The sequence below is a fragment of the Xenopus laevis genome, chromosome 9_10S (genome assembly GCF_017654675.1).
Source record: "Xenopus laevis strain J_2021 chromosome 9_10S, Xenopus_laevis_v10.1, whole genome shotgun sequence".
In the NCBI taxonomy this organism is placed as follows: Eukaryota; Metazoa; Chordata; class Amphibia; order Anura; family Pipidae; genus Xenopus; species Xenopus laevis.
The window spans coordinates 90754910-90774834 of NC_054388.1; the positions used below are offsets into that span (position 1 = coordinate 90754910).

At 41.3% G+C, this 19925-nt stretch overlaps 1 protein-coding gene across 4 annotated transcripts in view; it reads left to right on the forward strand.

Moving 5' to 3' along the window:
• The first annotated feature begins 9028 nt into the window (after positions 1-9028).
• The window catches only part of ttyh3.S (tweety family member 3 S homeolog), a 94184-nt gene continuing 83287 nt past the window's right edge, over positions 9029-19925 (forward strand). Inside the window, exon 1 of one of the 4 annotated variants that reach the window (XM_041577747.1) lies at positions 9029-9453. In XM_041577747.1, coding sequence (XP_041433681.1) covers positions 9328-9453 — 126 coding nt within the window. In that variant the 5' untranslated portion in view covers positions 9029-9327. 4 annotated transcript variants of the gene reach the window in all.

Consider the following 19925-nt stretch of genomic DNA (forward strand, 5'->3'; position numbering starts at 1 on the left):
ATATTCTATGTGTGACCGCTTTAACTGTTCTAAGTTGATACATTTAGTTGATTCATTTATTATTTTTGTCCCTGCTGAGTTTCATTAAAGGTAGCTGTTAATACAATAGTTCCTAATACTCCACAGATACTGCTGAGAAATGTATCAAATAATTGTATCAACTAAATGGAGCAAATTGTAAAATTTCAGATGCTCCTGGATCACTGAGCTGCCAGATGATACACGAACATTAAACTTCAATTTCTGGAAACAATCTGAGACCAACTGAATGGAAAAAATTGATGTAGGCTGCTATGGTACCCCAGGGGTCATTTACTGTAAGTGCAATACATTTTGCACACTTTTACACTCAGTCTTTGCACCAAATTCCAATAGTTAAAGGAGAACGAAAGGCTTGGTGCACTTGGGGGTGCAAAATGTTAGGCATCCCCAAGTGATTGTATTGACTTACCTGAAATCCCGGGTCGGTGCTCCTATAGCAGAAAACTGCACCGGCCCGGGGTTATACCAGTGAGCACCACAGAGCGATCTTCTCCTGTCTTCCAAAATTCCTCTGAAAGCAAAGTCAGAACAAGAATGATTGATTGTGAGAGTGGGGATTATATGGATGAGCAGCTACATACAAACTGAAGCCATGCACAATTCCAGTCGTTGGCTGGAGCGGTGTAAAGGTCTCTACCGCTGCACTCTAGTTTTTCATTGGTTTTGGCTAGAGACCTTAGTTCCATTGAAAACATACAATGACATTTGCTTAACCACAATAACTGTCCCATGCACAAAGCAAGAATAGGTTTGCTGAGATGGTAATAGGGTTGCCACTTTTCCTCCTGTCTAACTCCAGGCAGGGAGGCGGGGCTGTGATGTAGTAGGAGGAGCTAAAGTCTCTTGAGCACTTGAGGGCTTGAGCATGCTCAGTTTGTTCCTCTGTCCCTCTCCCTCCTACCCTCCCTGCTGTAATCTGAAGGCAGAGCTATGAGTGAACAGAGAGAGAAAGACTCAGGCAGGAAGTGATGTCACACCAAGCTAATACGGCAGCTTCTATCCTAAACTAAAAGAGAGCTTCTAGAGCTGTTAACTCAGATGTGGTAAAGCATTCTGCAGATTAAATATAGTCTTATAGCTTGCACTATTGTGGCTAATCTATTGGCAATAAACTGCCTCGGTAGCTTTCCTTTTCCTTTAAAAAGAAACAGGGAAATGAATCTGTTATAACAGCAAAGCAAGAAGACATTTTTTACTAATACCCTTAGCTTTGGAATGATGTTGGACAGACAGGTGTCCACATACTTTTGGTAATGTTGTATAACTACACATAGGTATAGAAGAAACAGTTGCCTAAGAGATTGATACCCAGTACATTTAAAACATTTTGCTCCCACTCACATGTTGCTTCTAAGTTAATAGAGCATTTAAAGGAATTGTACAGTGTAAAAATAAAAACTGGGTAAATAGATAGGCTGTGCAAAATAAAAAATGTTTCTAATATAGTTAGTTAGCCAAAAATGTAATGTATAAAGGCTGGAGTGATTTGATGTATAACATGTCAGTCTGAACACTACTTCCTTCTTTTCAGCTCTCTTGGTTTACACTGACTGGTTACCCTGGTTACCAGGCAGTAACCAATCAGAGACTTGAGGGGGGGCCACATGGGTCATATCTGTTGCTTTTGAATCTGAGCTGAATGCTGAGGATCAATTGCAAACTCACTGAACAGTAATGTACCATGTGGCCCCCCTTCAAGTCGCTGACTAACTCAGAGTTATAGAGCTGAAAAGCAGGAAGTTGGATTCTGGTTGTTTTATTAGACATCTGTTCACTCCAGCCTTTATACATTACATTTTTGGCTAACTAACTATATTAGAAACATTTTTTATTTTGCACAGCCTTTCTAATTACACAATTTTTATTTTCACACTGAACTATTCCTTTAATATTTTCATGTAGGGGGCCTGGTATGAAAATGGTTGGCAGGCCCATTTGGTGCACATAGTTTAAGGAAGAGATTTCTATGAGTCTGACAGAGAGAAGGACAATTATTTTGGAGCTTCATAGAAACTGACACAGCCTGCCAAGCTGATGGTTCATAAAGGAAAAGTAGCTTCGGTAAGGAATGCATAGTTATTTTTTGAGAAAGCCATCATTAGCTGGGGGCCCTTGTGGATGAAAGTCAGGCTTTAGGGGAATACAGGAAATGATCCTATAAAATAAACTTCAAACATCTACCCATAAACATTACCATTTTATTGTAGTGGAGTTTGCCCAGGATTCCGTTTGATACTACTGTGTGTAATTTGTGTTGGCTGACAGCCCTCTTCACACATCTGGTATATCTATTCTTCTTCCATCCACCACTTATTGCTTCTCACAAATATTGGAATAACTACACTAACATATGAAATACATATTTTATATTATCTCTGCTCATTTACCCGTCCAACCATGTACAAATTTAGGTCATTAAAAATGGCCAATGGGCAGTGGGGGGGGGGTTCTATTGTTCAAGCTTTGATCCCCTTAACTATGCAGTATAGGATGTAATGTAGAGCACCGTGCAAGATACACATTTAGGGCTATTCCACACGGGGAGATAGCCACGCGTTTGCGGTCGCGGCGACAAAGCGCCGCGCCAGTCGCCGCGACCGGCGCAGGCGACAGTTTTGTATGGGCGCCTATGTAAAAACGCCTGTGCTAACCACACGAGGCATTTTCAGGCGACTGTTGAAAAGCGCATCGCCTCGTGTGGTTAGCACAGGCGTTTTTACATAGGCGCCCATACAAAACTGTCGCCTGCGCCGGTCGCGGCGACTGGCGCGGCGCTTTGTCGCCGCGACCGCAAACGCGTGGCTATCTCCCCGTGTGGACTAGCCCATAAAGCTCAGCATCATACCTCCTATTTTCCCCAATATATTTTCCTCTGCTTCATTGGATGTTGGCTGCCTATGAGTGATGAGTGTGCCTTGAAGGTCCAGTGATTGCCCAAGGACCAGGTGCTTAATTACAGAGGAAGCAGACCCTGAAGCTGCAGGGGGCCCAGGAAGTATAGGGGCCCCATGAGGCTCTAATTCATATACAGTTTCAATGAATATTGGTTAAACAGGTCAACCTCTAGACATTTTGTGCTAATTTGACGTTTCTTGTTACGAACAGGATATTTTTTTTTTATATTACCACTTCCTTGATCTGGCTGCAGAGATATACATGTTTTTGTTTGTGGTTTCAATTTTGGCAGTCAAGTGAACTTTTTCTACTTTTGAAAAGTTTCTTTTGTTTTTGCCTTTTTTCACACGTCTATTGTGTCAGCTTAGCTAAATCCAAAAATTATGGATTGAACCCTTCTTCTCCCTCTCTGTCCAATGGTTTTCTGAAGGATCCAGAATCCTTAAACTGTTTGCCCTTTTTTGTCTCATTTGAACATTATGTACATTTATTTCCTTAGAATATCATTCCTTAGAACCAGCTGTAACTTTGGCTGGGTAAAAATGTATTGCTCCTCTGTTTCAGAACTACAGCCCAGAAAACCCTCCAGCAGCTTAGATAGCATAAAGATGCTGTTGTTTTGGAACTTTTAGACTGTTGGGGTATAGAAATGAGCAAGTGTAACAAATCTGTGGTCACTTTCAAATGAATTAGTTGTTTGTCTTTGAACTTTGACATCTATTTCAATGAATGTCCATGCAAATCAGTGCCATGGTATGCAACTGAATGACAGGCAAATTGGCTACCTTGAAACATGCTTTATAGGATGGGGCTGACCTTCCAGAGTACCAGTGGATCTCCTAGTGGGTAATAACTTTAGTGGGCCCCATAGGTCCATCATAGGTCTATATGACTACCTTTTGCACTGTCTACTTATGTGAGAGATCCCTCAACACTAGGTTCTGTAATGGCTCAGTCCAATAATTGGGGATGGTGTTCAACACAAGGACACACAACACAAGCTTTCCCATTCACGGAATGGAGATAGGAGGAAAGTGTTGGAAAGGTTGCTCTGTTGGCTTGACTGTTATTTCATCTACAGTGGTGGAACTACCAGGGGGAGCAGGGGGTGCGAGCAGGCCAGGGCCCGCCCCCCCTCAGGACCCCCCCGGCAGCCCGCGCACCACTGAAAATGTGGGCCGTACGGAGGGGGGCGGGGCCCGGCTGCGCATCACGTACAAGGGCCCGCCCCCCCTCTAGGAACGCTACTGTTCATATACCACTGCACTATACAAATAAAGGCCTTAAAAAGGCTGCACGGCCATTGAAAACCTATTTTAGGGTCATCATATACAGCCCTGGCCTACAGAACTAGAGATAAGTTACATTATGTATGTATGTATGTATAACTTTATTTGTAAAGCGATGTTAAGGAATGCAATGCAGAAAAGTATATATAAGTATATATATAAAAATATACACAGGGAAGACAAATCACATAATAAATTTACACATGAATCATATAAGGACAAAGAGATGAAGTGCTATGTGGTAAGAGACACAGTGGGAAGGAGGTCCCTTCCCCGTAGAGCTTACAGTCTACATTAGATCACTTTGCTTGGTTATGTTGATTAATGCATATCAATGGACTATTGGGAGATTGGCTGAAGATGAGAACGAATCCCCTAATAATGAGGAGATCACAACCCAATCTATCCCTAATATTTATTTATTCATAAACCTTCATAACATTTTGTTTGGATTTAGGTTATCATTTTTTGGAGAAAGTTAGAAGCTGCTTCCTTTCACTTGTCTTGGTGTCTAATTATTTCAATTCTAATTTTGTACTCTTTCTAATTATCACACAAACCATGTTGATGAGGCATTTCATACTGCTCCGTTGGCATCTGATGTTATTTATTTCTCAGAAAATAATTGCAGGAAATATCTAAAAAGTCTCAGATTTACATTAGGAAGGCAATTAGACCTTCAATGGTTTTACTAAGGATATACTGACTGTTTCCCTCCACCCACCCAGGGACATAAGATGCTCAATATGTTCCAGTGCATTGACACAAACTATCATTGTTCAGGGGAGGTGTAATGCTATTTATATGCAGATGTTATGTAGGGGTGGCTTTATATATCACCATAACAATTCCTATAGGCATTAAATTATTGCCTGTTAATATGTGGGTTGCTGTTGATTCTTGAAGGGACGTTAGGAGTTTAGCAAATTTCTAAAGTGATAGCATTTATTTTATTGTTAAAAGTGCATCACAATCTCCCCAAAAATTCAAAGTCAAAATGTCTTATTTGCCAGTGCTTCCTATTAAGATCCATGGTAAATGTGCCGTCTAAAGTACATGAAGAGGTGACTAATGGGCCTTCACTCAAGCAACACTTAAATGCAGCGGGTCAGAAAGGGCACTGAGCCATTGCTTGAGGGTTAAATGGACACGCAAGTGATGTTTCTAATGGCCTGTACTGACAGCTGGAGGGAAGGAGCTGGTTTTTGGGAAGTGCTTTTCCTGAAGTGAGTGAGAGCAGCTGGCTGCCAGGACCCAATTGCAACTAACAGGGACTATAGGAAAGCAATTGTAACATAGTAACATAGTAAGTTAGGTTGAAAAGTACACTATTGTTTTATAGATAAACAATGATAAAGGTAATCTGACCACAGTCCATGTTAAAACTGAGAAATGCATCTTTGTTTGTATGTTGGGATGCTGGAATTTGCAGCTTTGCACAGTTTCGGAAACAACTGGTTGGAACATTCAGTTTAATAATTTGCCCTTGTACTTTCACTCATTAGATTTTGTAGCCAAGCGGCTTGTGTCAAGTCCTATGCTATAACAAGCTATTTATAATTACACATCTCTTTTTCAATGGCATGCACTCCACACCTACTTAATAGCAGAGGCATATTGAAAGCACATTTGCATGGCTAGATAGAAGGGATGCACCAATTCCAGGATTGGGTTCGGGATTCGGGCAGGATTCGGCCGAGTCCTTCTGCCCGGCTAAACCGAATCCGAATTTGCATATGCAAATTAGGGGCGGGGAGGGAACTTGCATGACTTTTTGTCACAAAACAAGGAAGTAAAAAAAGTTTCCCCCTTCCCACCCTTAATGTGCATATGCAAATTTGAATTCGGATTTCGTTCGGTATTCGGCCGAACCTTTCTCGAAGGATTCAGGGGTTCGGCTGAATACAAAATAGTGGTTTCTTTGCATCCCTACTAGATAGCAATCCATTTCAGGGACTCGCCAATTTATTTTGGCACCCTAGGCAAGGGCTTCAAGCAGTGCCCCCCCCCATCCGGTCCTGCATTACCACTTCTCACCTTACCATTCATATTGCCCCACATACCTGTACCAGCACCTATCATATTGCCCCCATTTGTACCTGTGCCAGCATAAGCCAAAACATCCATCATATTGCTACCCCCATTCTGTACTGTACCTATACCAGCAGCAGCCAAAAAAATCCATCATATTGCCCCTAATTTGTACTTGTGCATGAGCCAAAAATTCATCATATTGCCATAAACATCTGTGTGCTTGTACCAGCAACCGTCATATTGCCCTATGTACCTGAGCCAGCAGCAGCCAATTCCTCATATTGTCCCGAATCTGTACCTGTGCCAGCAGCAGACAAAAAATCCATCATATTGCACCAAATCTGTTTACCTGTGCTAGCAGCTGCCAAGAGGGAGGTGGGGAGTGCAAAAGGGGGTTGAAACAAGCAGTTTATAAAATTGAAAACACCAAGCAAACCAGGGTTTAAAAAACAAAAGAAAAAAAAATCCCCTTTAAAAGTGCGCCCCCCATGATTGCACCCTAGGCAGGCGAAAACTCTACCTACCCCTAGTTCCGGCCCTGATCCATTTATCCATATAGGGGTGTCCTGTAGATAGACCAGCCTGGAGACAACTGTAGCTGCATACTGCAACAATTTCTGTGCAGCCAATAGTCATGCTGGAATTGAACTTAATAGTTGTCTGGTTTAGAGGTGAAACGTGCCCCCCATACATGGCCAGCTGTGTGCACAAATTTCTAGGCACACAAATGGGGTTGCCATGTTTTATGGAAATTTTATGGAAATTATCATTACCGTTCCTCCCAGCTAATAAGCTTTTCTACCAGCCAGGAGGGTAGGTGCACCCCCCTAAGCACAAACTCTGCCCCATGGTGCAACCAGCAAGTGCAAAACAGGTTTTTAAATGATCCCTCCTCTCTTTCTTATTCTAAAATTGTGCATTTGGTAAGAAGCTACATTTAGAAGACAAAGTTCTTATATTTAACGTATGTGCTACTAATTTCTCTGAATCTGAGCTTGTCTCTGCCCTGAAGGGGTTTATCTCTAAAGGGATACTGTCATGGGAAAAACATTTTTTTCAAAATGAATCAGTTACTAGTGCTGCTCCAGCAGAATTCTGCACTGAAATCCATTTCTCAAAAGACCAAACAGATGTTTTTATATTCAATTTTGAAATCTGACATGGGGCTAGACATATTGCCAATTTCCCAGCTGCCCCAAGTCATGTGACTTGTGCTCTGATAAACTTCAATTACTGCTGTACTGCAAGTTGGAGTGATATCACCCCCTCCCTTTTCCCCTCCAGCAGCCAAACAAAAGAACAATGGGAATGTTAACAGCTCCCTAACACAAGATAACAGCTGCCTGGTAGATCTAAGAACAACACTCAATAGTAAAAACCCATGTCCCACTGAGACACATTCAGTTACATTTAGAAGGAAACATAGCAGCCTGCCAGAAAGCATTTATCTTCTAAAGTGCAGGCACAAGTCACATGACCAGGGGCAGCTGGGAAATTGACAAAATGTCTAGATTTCAAAATTGAATATAAAAAAAATCTGTTTGCTCTTTTGAGAAATGGATTTCAGTGCAGAATTCTGATGGATTAGCACTATTAACTGATGCGTTTTGAAAAAAACATGTTTTCCGATGACAGGATCCCTTTAGATTAACTTTTAGTATGACGTAGAGAGAGATATTCTGAGACAATTTGCAATTGGTTTTCATTTTTTTCATTATTTGTGGTTTTTGAGGTATTACATTTTTCATTCAGCAGCTCTCCAGTTTGCAATTTCACTAATCTGGTTGCTAGCTTTCAAATGACCCTAGCAACCATGCATTGATTTGAATACGAAACTGGAATAGGAAAACAACAGAAACAAGAGTGAAAAAAAGTAGAAATAACTATACATTTGTAACCTTTCAGAGCATTTTTTTTTGTTTTTAATTGGGTCATTAACCCCCATTTGCAAGCTGGAAATTGCCAGAATAAATAAAATAATTAATTTAAAATAATTCCAAAATGATTTAAAAGAAAAAAACCTATTGAAAGGTTGCTTAGAACTGGCTATTCTATTACACACTACGGGGGTTATTTATCAAGGTCCGAATTTATCTCAATATTGGCTGCTACAAACTCCGATGTAACCCGCTCTGGTTTTTAATGCTTATTTATTATTTCATTTTCCCGAAATATTGCTTTGGGGCAAAAGCTCAGATTATCACGATTTTTTCGTGAATTTTCCCCTAAAACTCTGAATTTCATCATGAAATTGCCCAAAACCCCCGACACAACCAAAAATCAAAGGGACTGTTCCCATTGACTTTTATGCAACCTCGACAGGTTTGAGATGCCGTGTTTTTATATTCGGGGATTTTAGCCCTTGGGGTTTTATAAATTCGGAAAAATTCTTGATTTTTTTAAAAGCCTATTATAACACAAAAAAAAAAATTACAATTTTTTCGGATTTTGGGTATTTGGAGCTTAGTAAATAACCCCCTAAAAGTTAGCCACCTCTTTAACTTCCCTAGCTGCTAGCGGTGGGTGATGGGAGTTGTAGTTCTCTGACTGGCTGGCTTGCACTCGTGGGAAATGGGAAGAGATACGATGGCATGAGATACGATGATGGAAAAGTAGAAAAGCACACATCAGGTTGGAGGGATTAAATTCCCTGATAAGGCAATGACAAACTCAGGATCTAAGAGGGGGCGGGGTTAAATGTAGGGGCGGGGCTCAGGAGAGGGAAAGTATCTGCCCCAGACAATGGAGGAGGATAAAGGGGAGGAGAAAAGGACCGGGCTCGTACAGGAGAGGAGGAGCTAAGGTACATCGAGTCTCAGTCGAACAAAGAGCCGGAGCTCGGTTGCAGTGCCAGGGACTGGCTGATCAGGGGGAGTCCCAGTGGCAGCTCCGGTTACAGAGCTTTGCTGCTTGTTATGAGCAGGGGGCGGTGTAGGAGCTCGGAGCTCTCAGGTTAGTGGCAATGGAGGAAGGGAAAAGAGTGTGAGACAGCTGCCCCCCTCCTTCCATCTTCGGGTACCCCATGGCTGGCAGGCCCCGGCTCTGAGTCGTTCTGCTTCCTACCGATATGGCCGCTGCCATCAGCTACACCCCACCGTGGTGGGTCAACCTGCTGCACCGGCTCCCCCACCTCAACCTACAGTGGGAGAGTCTCAATGGGGATTTCCGCCCAGAGGACCCTGACTACCAGCAGGTGAGAAAACGGGAGATCTCATGTGGCACCTGGGCATGGGGGTGTATTATTAATGGCATACATCAGTCTGATGTTATAAGAAGCCTATGCTGCATATACTACACTTCAGTGTATGGTCCCTTCTTGCTGCTGCTGATACATGTTTATATGCCACCCCAAAGGTGTTCTGAGACCTGCTTTCTTACTAATGAATAGTATCTTTTTGTTTGTACTCTGGGGATCTTAAGCTGTTGATCTGCCAATAGCTGTCAAGGAATGCTGGGAGTTGTAGTTCAGCAGGTGTGTGTGTGTATAGTGTCAGCATTTTGTTGTGGCAGCAGCTGTAATGCAATGACGTCACACAACAGCCAAGATAGTGTTCATGTATGTGTTCTCTCTCTATTTTCTCCCTGTGCTCTCCATGTGATCATGGAATGAAGTGATAATGTTACATTAGGCTGCAGGAACTCCCCCGTATGGTGACATTGTGTCTGCCATGTAAATAAACCTCCTGCCTGAGGATGAGTTGCTGTGTCTCATACACTACAGCAGCCGCTGGGAATGCTCTACATTCTTCTAAATGGCATCCATTATTTATATTGTGCTGATATATACTGTGACCTTTCTGTATTTCTCATCAGTCCCTGCACAAGTGGAGCTTACAATCTAGAATCCCTATCATACTCCCATACACTATAGTTGGTTTAATCAGGAGCCAATTAACCTGCGCTGTATGTATTTGGGGTGTGGGAGGAAACAGACATGGGAAGGATTTAGGGCAGAGACACATGTTCAGATTTGGGGAGATTAGCCTCCCAGCAACAAATCTCCTCTTTTTCGGGACTAATCTCCCCGAACTGCCTCCCGGCGTCTAGAATATAAATCGCCGGCGGGATGGCAATCTGTGAAATTCGGTTTTCCGAAGTCGCTCGAAGTTTCCTCATGAAACGACTTCGGGAAAACAAAGCGATTTACACTCTAGCCAGTGGGAGGCAGTTCGGGGAGATTAGTCACCCCAAAGAAGAGGAGATTTGTTGCTGGACGACTAATCGCCCCGAATCTGAGTGATAAATCTCCTCTTCCTCGGGGCGACTAATCTCACCGAACTGACTCCCACCGGCTAGAATGTAAATCGGGATGGCAATCGGTGCGGTTCGGTTTTCCAAAGTTGCCTCACAAGGAAACTTCGGGCGACTTTGGAAAACGAAACACTCCAAATGCCATCCTGCCGGCAATTTACATTCTAGCCGGCGGGAGGCAGTTCGGTGAGATTAGTCCCCCAGAAGAAGAGGCGATTTATCACCGGGCAACTAAATCTCCCCGAATCTGAGCATGTGTCTCTGCCCTTAACAGTAAGTCATTGAGACTGCAGAGGTGACTACCATTACAAGGAATCCAGAAAGCTTCCAATGACAGGAAGGCCATCTCCCATAGAATCAATTTTATTCAAATAATTAAAAATGTTTAAAGTGATTTCATTTTCCCTTTGTTATAATAAAACAGTGCCCTGTACTTCATCCCAGCTAAGATTTATTTAATCCTTATTGAAGACAGAACAATCCTACTGGGTTTAAATCATATTTCAATGATTTTGTAGTGAATGTAAGGTATGGAGACCCACGTTAATTAAAGGCCGCTTATCTGGAAAAACCCAGTGTCCAGAGCATTCTGGATAATAGGTCTTATACCTGTACGCTACACCCATCAAACATAACCAGCATGTTGCCCTGGAAGTGTAGTGTAATTGCAACTTGACATTACCTGTAGGCTGCTGGAGGATTCTGGGTGTTGTAGTTCAGCTGGAGGGCTTCAGTGTAGACATTCCTGCTCTGCATGTGCTTAAACCATATCTAATAAATACCATCTGTCATTTAAAAATCTTCTATTTCCATTAAAAGCCATATATTCATATATCCCACCTACATTCCTTATACATTATGCTGTAAAGCCCTTTTTTTATACCCAAAACTGCAAAATGAAGCTTTGTTACATTTGTGTTGGAAAAAAAATGGCCCCCGGAATCCTAGAAGGCTGCCTTTGCTTATGCCATATTAAACCATGAGCCATTTTTCCTTTATCTTAGAAACTTTGTGGAGCTTTCCGACAACTACTGTTTACAGTTTTGCTGCAATTTTATTTCTTTTTGTTCTTCCTGTTAATGGGTTAATAGAATCAGGCCATTCTATCCTGTGGAAATGAGTAGTGCCCAAAATGATGTGCCCCTTGGGGCCTGCACCTCACTGTTCTGCTGTTCGTTTCTCCATATTTCTGGCAACAAATGGCTTGTGGAATTCTGCTTATCCAGCTGTGACACAGAAGAAGCTGTGCAGTGAATTGCAGCCCCATTTAAAGGAACAGTAACACCAACGAAGTGTTTCAAAGTAATGAAAATATCATGTATTGTTGCACTGCACTGGTAAAACTGATCTGTTTGCTTCAGAAAAACTACTATAGTTCATATAAACAAGCTGATGTGTAGCAATGGCGGAAATTGAAACAAGGCTATATGGCACAGGTTAAATAGTGGATAACAGATAACACCATTATGTTCTACAGAGCGTATCTGCTGTGTAACCTGAGTTTTTTTCTCCTTTGAATGGCTGCCCCCATTGCTACGCAGCAGCTTATTTATATAAACAATAGTAGTGTTTCTGAAGCAAACACAGCAGTTTTACCAGTGCAGGGCAACACTGCATTATATTTTTATATACGTTAAAACACTTTTACTGTTCCTTTAAAACTTTGGATGAACAAGTAACAAATCTGCGGAGTCAGGTTTATCAGAAGGAACTTTTTTTTCCTTTCCTGTAAATGACATAGACAAATCATTATCAAGGTAATTATATGGTACGAGAGCAAGGCTGGGCATTGTGTGGGCATGAGGCATGACAGAACATTTAGCAATATTGTTCACAAACCATAAAATTGCAGGGTATGGTAAATGTGGCATGATACCTTTGTTTACAGACTTCACAATGGGAAATATCCTACTGTATATCTAGGGATTGTGTCTTATCCTTTTTCTACCACTAAACAATGTATGGGTCATTCTTCTTATTTCCTTAGCAGCTGTATAGTATGAGAGGCTAGATTTATTTTGTGGTTGTTTGTAGATTAGAATAGAATAAGAGAGAATTTGTGGGACGGCTTTTTTTTCTAGGGAAGGGATGATGTCATTCAATTTTGCAGTACAGCAGTAAAGAGTGACTGAAGTTTATCAGAGCATAAGTCACATATAGTGGAGCAGCACTATTAACTGATGTGTTTTGAAATTTTGTTTCCCATGACAGTTTCCTTTTAAATATCTCAACTTTCATAGAAAGTCAAAGTCAAAATTTTTTTTTTTTTTAAATTTCTTTATTTTCAGTTTTCCAACAAGGGTACAGAAAGAAAAAAAAAAAAAAAAAAGGGGAATGACAAGGGTGATAAAATTACACTTACATGTATCAACGCAAATGGTTTATATAATGCATTTACAACATTTCGCTCCATTTATTCGTCTTTTAATCCATCCTTATAAGGTCTTTCATATATCTATGCCAGGGAGACCATATTATTTTTTTTTAAATATTTTTTTCCCTAAGACGTTGTACAGCAGTTTAACCTACTTGAGTCCCTGTGTAGCAAGAAGTAGCAGTAAGTAGCAATAAGAATGCAAACTCTCGGCAATAACTGTGGAGATTAGATGAACCGATGACCTCATGATTTAGAGGCACATTTATCAATTCGAATTTCGAATTCATGTTTTTTAAAACTCCCATAAATTAGTCTAACTAGTCGAAATTTATAAATAAATTTATGAATAAAATCGAATTTAAACGACTCGAAAACTCGAATTCGATATCAAACCTGATTCGAGTTTTTTCTCCGAAAAAAACTAGAATGTCAGGAAGGCTGCAAACATCTCCAAATTGATCCCTGCACCTCTCCAATTGACTTAAACAGTAATTCGGCAGGTTTTAGGTGGCAAATAGTCATTCTAATTCTTTAAGGGCCAGAGTATGATAAGTCTCGAAAATTGTATTAGAATTTTTCAAAAAATAGAGTTTGGATAATTCCCTAGTCTAATTTGGCAGAATTTTCAATTTGACCCTTAATAAATCTGCCCCTTAATGTCTATTTCAAGGAATAAAGATGGAATGTCAGTCTTTGGGGTAAGAAATGAGCCTCGTACCCCCCTGTGGAAAGCTATCTGCCCGTACTTCTTGTGACGTAATGGGTTCCACTTTAACCTGCCTCTTTCTGCATTTTGATATGCAAGCTTGGCAGCAGCGTTGGGCCTGGTATAATTATTTTACATGTATTTATATAGCGCCAACATATTGCATAGCGCTGTGTGTATTGAAAGCACACTTGTACTCCCATGAGCAAAGTGGAATTTAATTTTAACATGTTAAATCAAAATTGCAAGTGGGACCAAAGTCATAAATGTCTAACGGGTCTTTGGTTGTCCCTTAGGTTAATGGCACAAGGTGATTTTAATTGTAAAGTCAAAAAAATATTATAATAGTTTTACCTTGTGTGAACTTGGAGACTCCACAGCCTTCTTTTTGTCTTTTGCATGCAAGTCCATGCTTTGGGGATTGGTAGAGTCAGAATGTTCCAATCCAAAAATGTTGCTTTTACTGGGACACTCTGTGAACCTTTGTGGGCCCCGAATCAGTGAATCACTGCACGCATGGGAGACTCTTCCAAACGATCGCTGCTTTCTGTCAATTTCTAGTACTGGACAGCAAACCGTTCTCCTTTCCTTTACTTGATTGGTTATAATAAAAATATGATGCAGTGTTGCCATTGCTACACAGCTTGTTTATATGAACTATAGTAGTGTTTCTGAAGCAAACGGATTCGTTTTACCAGTGCAGGGCAACAGTATGTGATATTTTCATTACTTTAAAACACTTCAATTTGTTGCTGTCACTGTTCCTGGCCTGCATATTTTGTGAAGTAGACCGGTTGTGCACCGTCTGCCTCTTTTACAGCAGTAGCAGCTGCTATTAGTGATCTAAACCATGATGCTTGTATATTATGCATTAGCCCTTATTAGATGTTATGATCTTTCAACCACAGCTGTTTCCAAGATGCACGTATGCATGGATGGTCTGCATCTTTCTTTTAATAAGTATGGGGATTTTGATAACAGTATTTTAAATTCTCCTGCCATTCTCCAATAGGCCAGTGCTCCTATACAAGCTCATATAGGTTGCATATACATCTGCATTACTATCCAGTGCAACACTAGCTGACCTTATATTCAGTTTTGGGGAAATGGCATACAGGATAACATTCGTATCAATAGAGAGTTCACAGGAGCAGTTACAAACCGGCGGAGTGAGCCCATTAGCGGGGAATCTGCATGCCGGTGTGTCCTTAGAAACCTCTCTGGCCGCGGCAAACAGCAACTCACAAAATTCAAAGACGGACTCCACCGGATCAGTTGACACGCGGAGACCATGCTTCTTATGAAGTGACACAATGGTCACGAAACGCGTTGAGCGCACATCCCCTGCCCGCTGGTAATTTTAATTCATGTCCAATAAAGCATTTATAGTTTTAAAACGTTGGTTTCCGCGTGTCAACTGATCCGGTGGAGTCCGTCTTTGAATTTTGTGAGTTAACATTCGTATCAACCAAGCTTCCTGTTCCCCTAGCTTCTCCAATTCAGTCTTGCCTTGTGTTGGTTGGAGGGGTCAGCGCCTCTCCCAATAAAGATTTACTGAACACTTTAGGCAGGTGTAGCGGGGAGATCCCCTGCAATGACGAAGGGTCATTCACATGTTGTGAAAAACATTCAAAAGAACAGCTGAATATTTGCCACTAGCTGCTGCATTTACAGTCATAATTAACCCCATATTGGCACTGAGAGGGTCTCTGTTATAGCTCTGTTATGTCTACAAGGGCATGGACACATGTAAACACAACAGCCTTACTAAATGCTATGCCACATAGGACCACTCTGAATTTTTTCTTGTGGGTTTCATTTACTGACGCAGTAGTTCAGACAGTAGAGGTCCTATGCTGATGGATGGTGACCAAGTTCCCAATCCATAATGGTCCTCTGATGTTGGATGATGAACACGTTCAAAATGGTAATGTTCTATGTTGATTTATGGTGGTCAGGATCACAATAAGTGATATCTTATGCTGCTGGATGGTGAGAAGTGTCCACAAACATCAATGATCCTATGCTGTTGGATGGTGACCAAGTTCACAATAGGGATATCCTATGCTGCTGGCTAGTGAGAAGTGCCCACAAACATCAATGGTCCTATGCTGCTGGATGGTGACCCATGTAGAAAGGGTTTTCTTCCTGCTGGATGATACAGAAGACCAGACTGCTGGAATAAAACAAAAAGTAGCTGCAGCTGGCGAATACAATAATGTAGAAACAGGTGTTGTGCTGATTTACCTCCAGACATGATATTCATAGCACTGTTACCTTGGGAACTGTGATACCAAAAATGAGACCTGTTTTATAATTATATTTGCTGATTGGCCTTGGGATGATAGGATTCCTGCCAAAGGGACATGAACCATTGAATCAATATATTAAAGAGTGATGCAAGTAATGGTTAGAGCATTCCTCAGCGAGTGAAAGCTCTTTAGTCCCTAGTGGCTTTCTGTGTGGAGAGGAGCAGATGGCCAGACAGTTTTAATAAGAGGGGTTCTATTGCTTTCTTCAGCACTTAGCTTATTAGTCAATTGAATGGAAGGCATCTTTATACAATGTGTTCTTGGCTTCTCAAGTAGAAGTGTAGGAGTGTTTCTTTTTTGTGGTACTTGTGGATCCTAGTTTCCTAGTTCTGTATAGTCAATGCTTAAATAGGTTAACTGGTTATATATATATATATATATATATATATATATATATATATATATATATATATATATATACACATGGCTGCCGACTCAGCAGCTTACTGGACTGTATATGAGAGCCTTCTGACTAACATCTGCCTGATGTTAGATTAGAAAGTCCCTTTGTGCAAGGATAGTATTGGTTATTGATTAAGGTTCTCTTAACAACAGGTCAAACTAGGCCCCTATTTTGGTCCAGCCGTGGGCCTGTTAGCTAAACAATCGGATATATCGTTAATTATTTTCTGTGTCACTATGTACCCCTCATGCGTAAATGTAACAAAACCTCATCTGTGAAGGTGGGAAATTTGGCTTCAATGTTCAGGCATGATGTTATTCTAATGGCTGTGTATCTGCTGGATAGCAGCCAGTCGTATCCTAGATTTCCTGGAAAGCTTCAACCTTTTTGCTGTGTTAGGATCCGTCTCTTCATATGCACTGCCTTCCTTTCTTTGATACTTTTGCATTAATAAATGTATTTAATTTATATTTACATAGTTTGCTCATGCACTGTAAATCTAGATTTTTATTGCAGTTGGCCAGTTTGAGGCCAGACAGTGGTATGGTAAAGTCAAAGCAGTCTAAAGGTGGCCATACACGGGCTGATAAAAGCTGCCGACAGACCGTGTCGGCAGCTTATTGGCCCGTGTATGGGGCCCCGCGACGGGCTTCACCGATCGAGATCTGGCCGAAAGTCGGCCAGATCTCGATCGGATGGGACAGAAAATCCCGTCGGATCGCGGCCGCATCTATTCGTTGATGCGGTCCCGCGATCCGGCCGCCCGTTAAGGCATCGTTAGGATCCGATCGTTGGGCCCTAAGGCCCACGATCGGATCAGCCCGATATTGCCCACCTCAAGGTGGGCATATCAGAGGGAGATCCGCTCGTTTGGCGACATAGCCAAACGAGCTGATCTCTCAGTGAATGGGCACCTTAACTTGTGAGAGATTGTCACATAGAGCTGTTAACCACTCAACCTGATTCATTTTGCTAAGAAGCCAAGGACAATGAGTCCCCTGGGATGTAATCAGTGTAATCCTGGGAATGCATCTGCTGATCCGCTCCTGCATCAGGTTAATACAAATACATACTATTACATTACTGTTTATGTTACACAGACATATTCTGACTCTTTATCTGGGGACTTCTCCTAGGAAAAAAGAGTGAAGACAAAATACCAAGGGTTGCCTCCAAGAAATAGTAATATTTTTGAATTGGTTTTGGCACAAATTTTTTCTTTGTTGAAAGTATGTTATTTGCAGAACATGAAAAGTATTCTGGGAATACAAGTCTTGGCTTTGGGAAACTGACTACTTCTGTATCATTTCAATGGTAGATGTATTTTGGATAAGCAGTGAAAGGTATAGCAAGGGACAGACAGACCATGCTTTTAGTAGCAATTACATTTTACAAATAACCTTAAAATGGTTGTAAGGGTTAAATGGTTTAGAACTGAATTTGCATTCATTATGCAAAAGTTTGTATTTAGGTTTTCACCCCCTTTAGCACTCAAAGGGCTAAACGTCATGAGCGCTTTTGTAGAATGGTGTCCTATTGACAGAAAGCATCCAACAAGTCGGATGGTGTCGCATAGGTCAAAATATAATGGGACTGAAAGAAAAATCTGGTGCATAAACTACATGTAAAATTTTCCATTTGACACAACACAGCATGTGAACTGTGTCTTCAACCAGCAAGATAAAATCGAATGGTGTTGGAAAGACTTTTTTTCTCACTGTCGGCTGTAAACCCATGAAGAAAAGACTCCATCAGACTTTATCTGATCTGACTTTACATTGTAGCCTAGGGGGATCCGATTTTGTAGCAACCTACATCATCTCTTAGGCTAGGGCCACACGGCGCGATTTTGCCGTGATTCTGAGCTGGGCGAGTTGCTAGTTGCGAGTCGCTGCGGTTTTTAAGCCGAAATAGCTTTGTTAACTTTGGCGCTGGCGTCAATGCAAATCGCGGCGAAATCGCTGCGCTAATTCACACGCGGCGATTCTTTTTCTACTGTCGCCCGGAAACGCCCAGCGAGGCAACTTCGGGCGACAATAGAAAACGAATCGCCGCGTGTGAATTAGCGCAGCGATTTCGCCGCGATTTGCATTGACGCCAGCGCCAAAGTTAACAAAGCTATTTCGGCTTAAAAACCGCAGCGACTCGCAACTCGCCCAGCGCAGAATCGCGGCAAAATCGCGCCGTGTGGCCCTAGCCTTACTGTGTGTGGTGTTGCATGGAGGATCAGATAAAATCTGACCCATAAAATAAGTGCTTGTGGAGTAGTGAGAGCCATGTAAATGCTACAGCATTGCAAGGTCTCATAGAATTAGCTTCTAATGCTTCATCTTCTCACACTGGCAACCTGATCTAAGAAACAAAGTATGACAAAGTATGGATCAGCTATATGTATTATTATATGCATTATGTTATTCTTGCAACGAGATACGGTTATGTCCATAAATATTTGGACAGACAACTTTTTTCTAATTTTGAACTGCAGACTTTCAGCTTTAATTCAGTGGGTTGAACAAAAAGTTTGCATGTGAGGAACTAAAGCCTTTTTTTGAACACCTCAGCTTCTGTCCTGTGTCACATCATGGATAAACACTAGTGTCCCAGTGCCACTGGCAGCCATGCATGCCCAAGCCATCACACTGCCTCCACCATGTTTTATAGATGATGTGGTATGCTTTGCATCATGAGCTGTTCCACGCCTTCTCCATACTTTTTTCTTGCGATCATTCTGGCAGAGGTTGATCTTGGTTTCATCTGTCCAAAGAACTTTTATCCAGAACTGTGCTGGCTTTTTTAGCAAAGTCCAATCTAGTCTTTCTATTCTTGATACTTTTGAGTGGCTTGAACCTTGCAGTGCACCCTCCGTATTTACTTTCATGCAGTCTTCTCTTTATAGTAGACTTGGATATTGATATGACTACCTCCTGGAGAGTCTTGTTCACTTGTTTGGCCGTTGTGAAGTGGTTTCTGTTCACCATGGAAACGATTCTGCGATCATCAACCACTGTTGTCTTCCGTGGACGTCCAGGTCTTTTTGTGTTGCTGAGTTCACCAGTGCTTTCTTTCTTTCTCAGGATGCACCAAACTGTAGATTTTGCCACTCCTAATATTGTAACAATTTCTCTGTTTTTTTTTATTCTTTTTGCAGCTTAAGGATGGCTTGTTTCACCTGCATGGAGAGCAAAATATTCCACATACAAGCACCCCCCTCAAATCAAATCCAGGGCTTTTATCTTCTTCATTGATAATTATATAATGAAGGAATTGCCCACACCTGCCCATTAAATAGCCTTTGAGTCAGTGTCCAATTACTATTGAGCCCCTGGTCCAATTACTTTAGGGCACCTGAAATTAAGTGATTGTGTTAAAAAAAGGCTTTAGTTCTTATATTTTTATGCAATCTTTTTGTTCAACCCACTGAATTAAAGCTGAAAGTCTGCAGTTCAACTGCATCTGAGTTGTTTCATTTAAAATTTATTGTGGTAATGTACAGAACCAAAATTAGAAAAAAGTTGTCTCTGTCCAAATATTTATGGGCCTTACTGTATGTGCTCATTTTTATTCAGCCGATTTTAATGGCCGATATTGATTGATGGTTTCAATTGATTGGTATCTT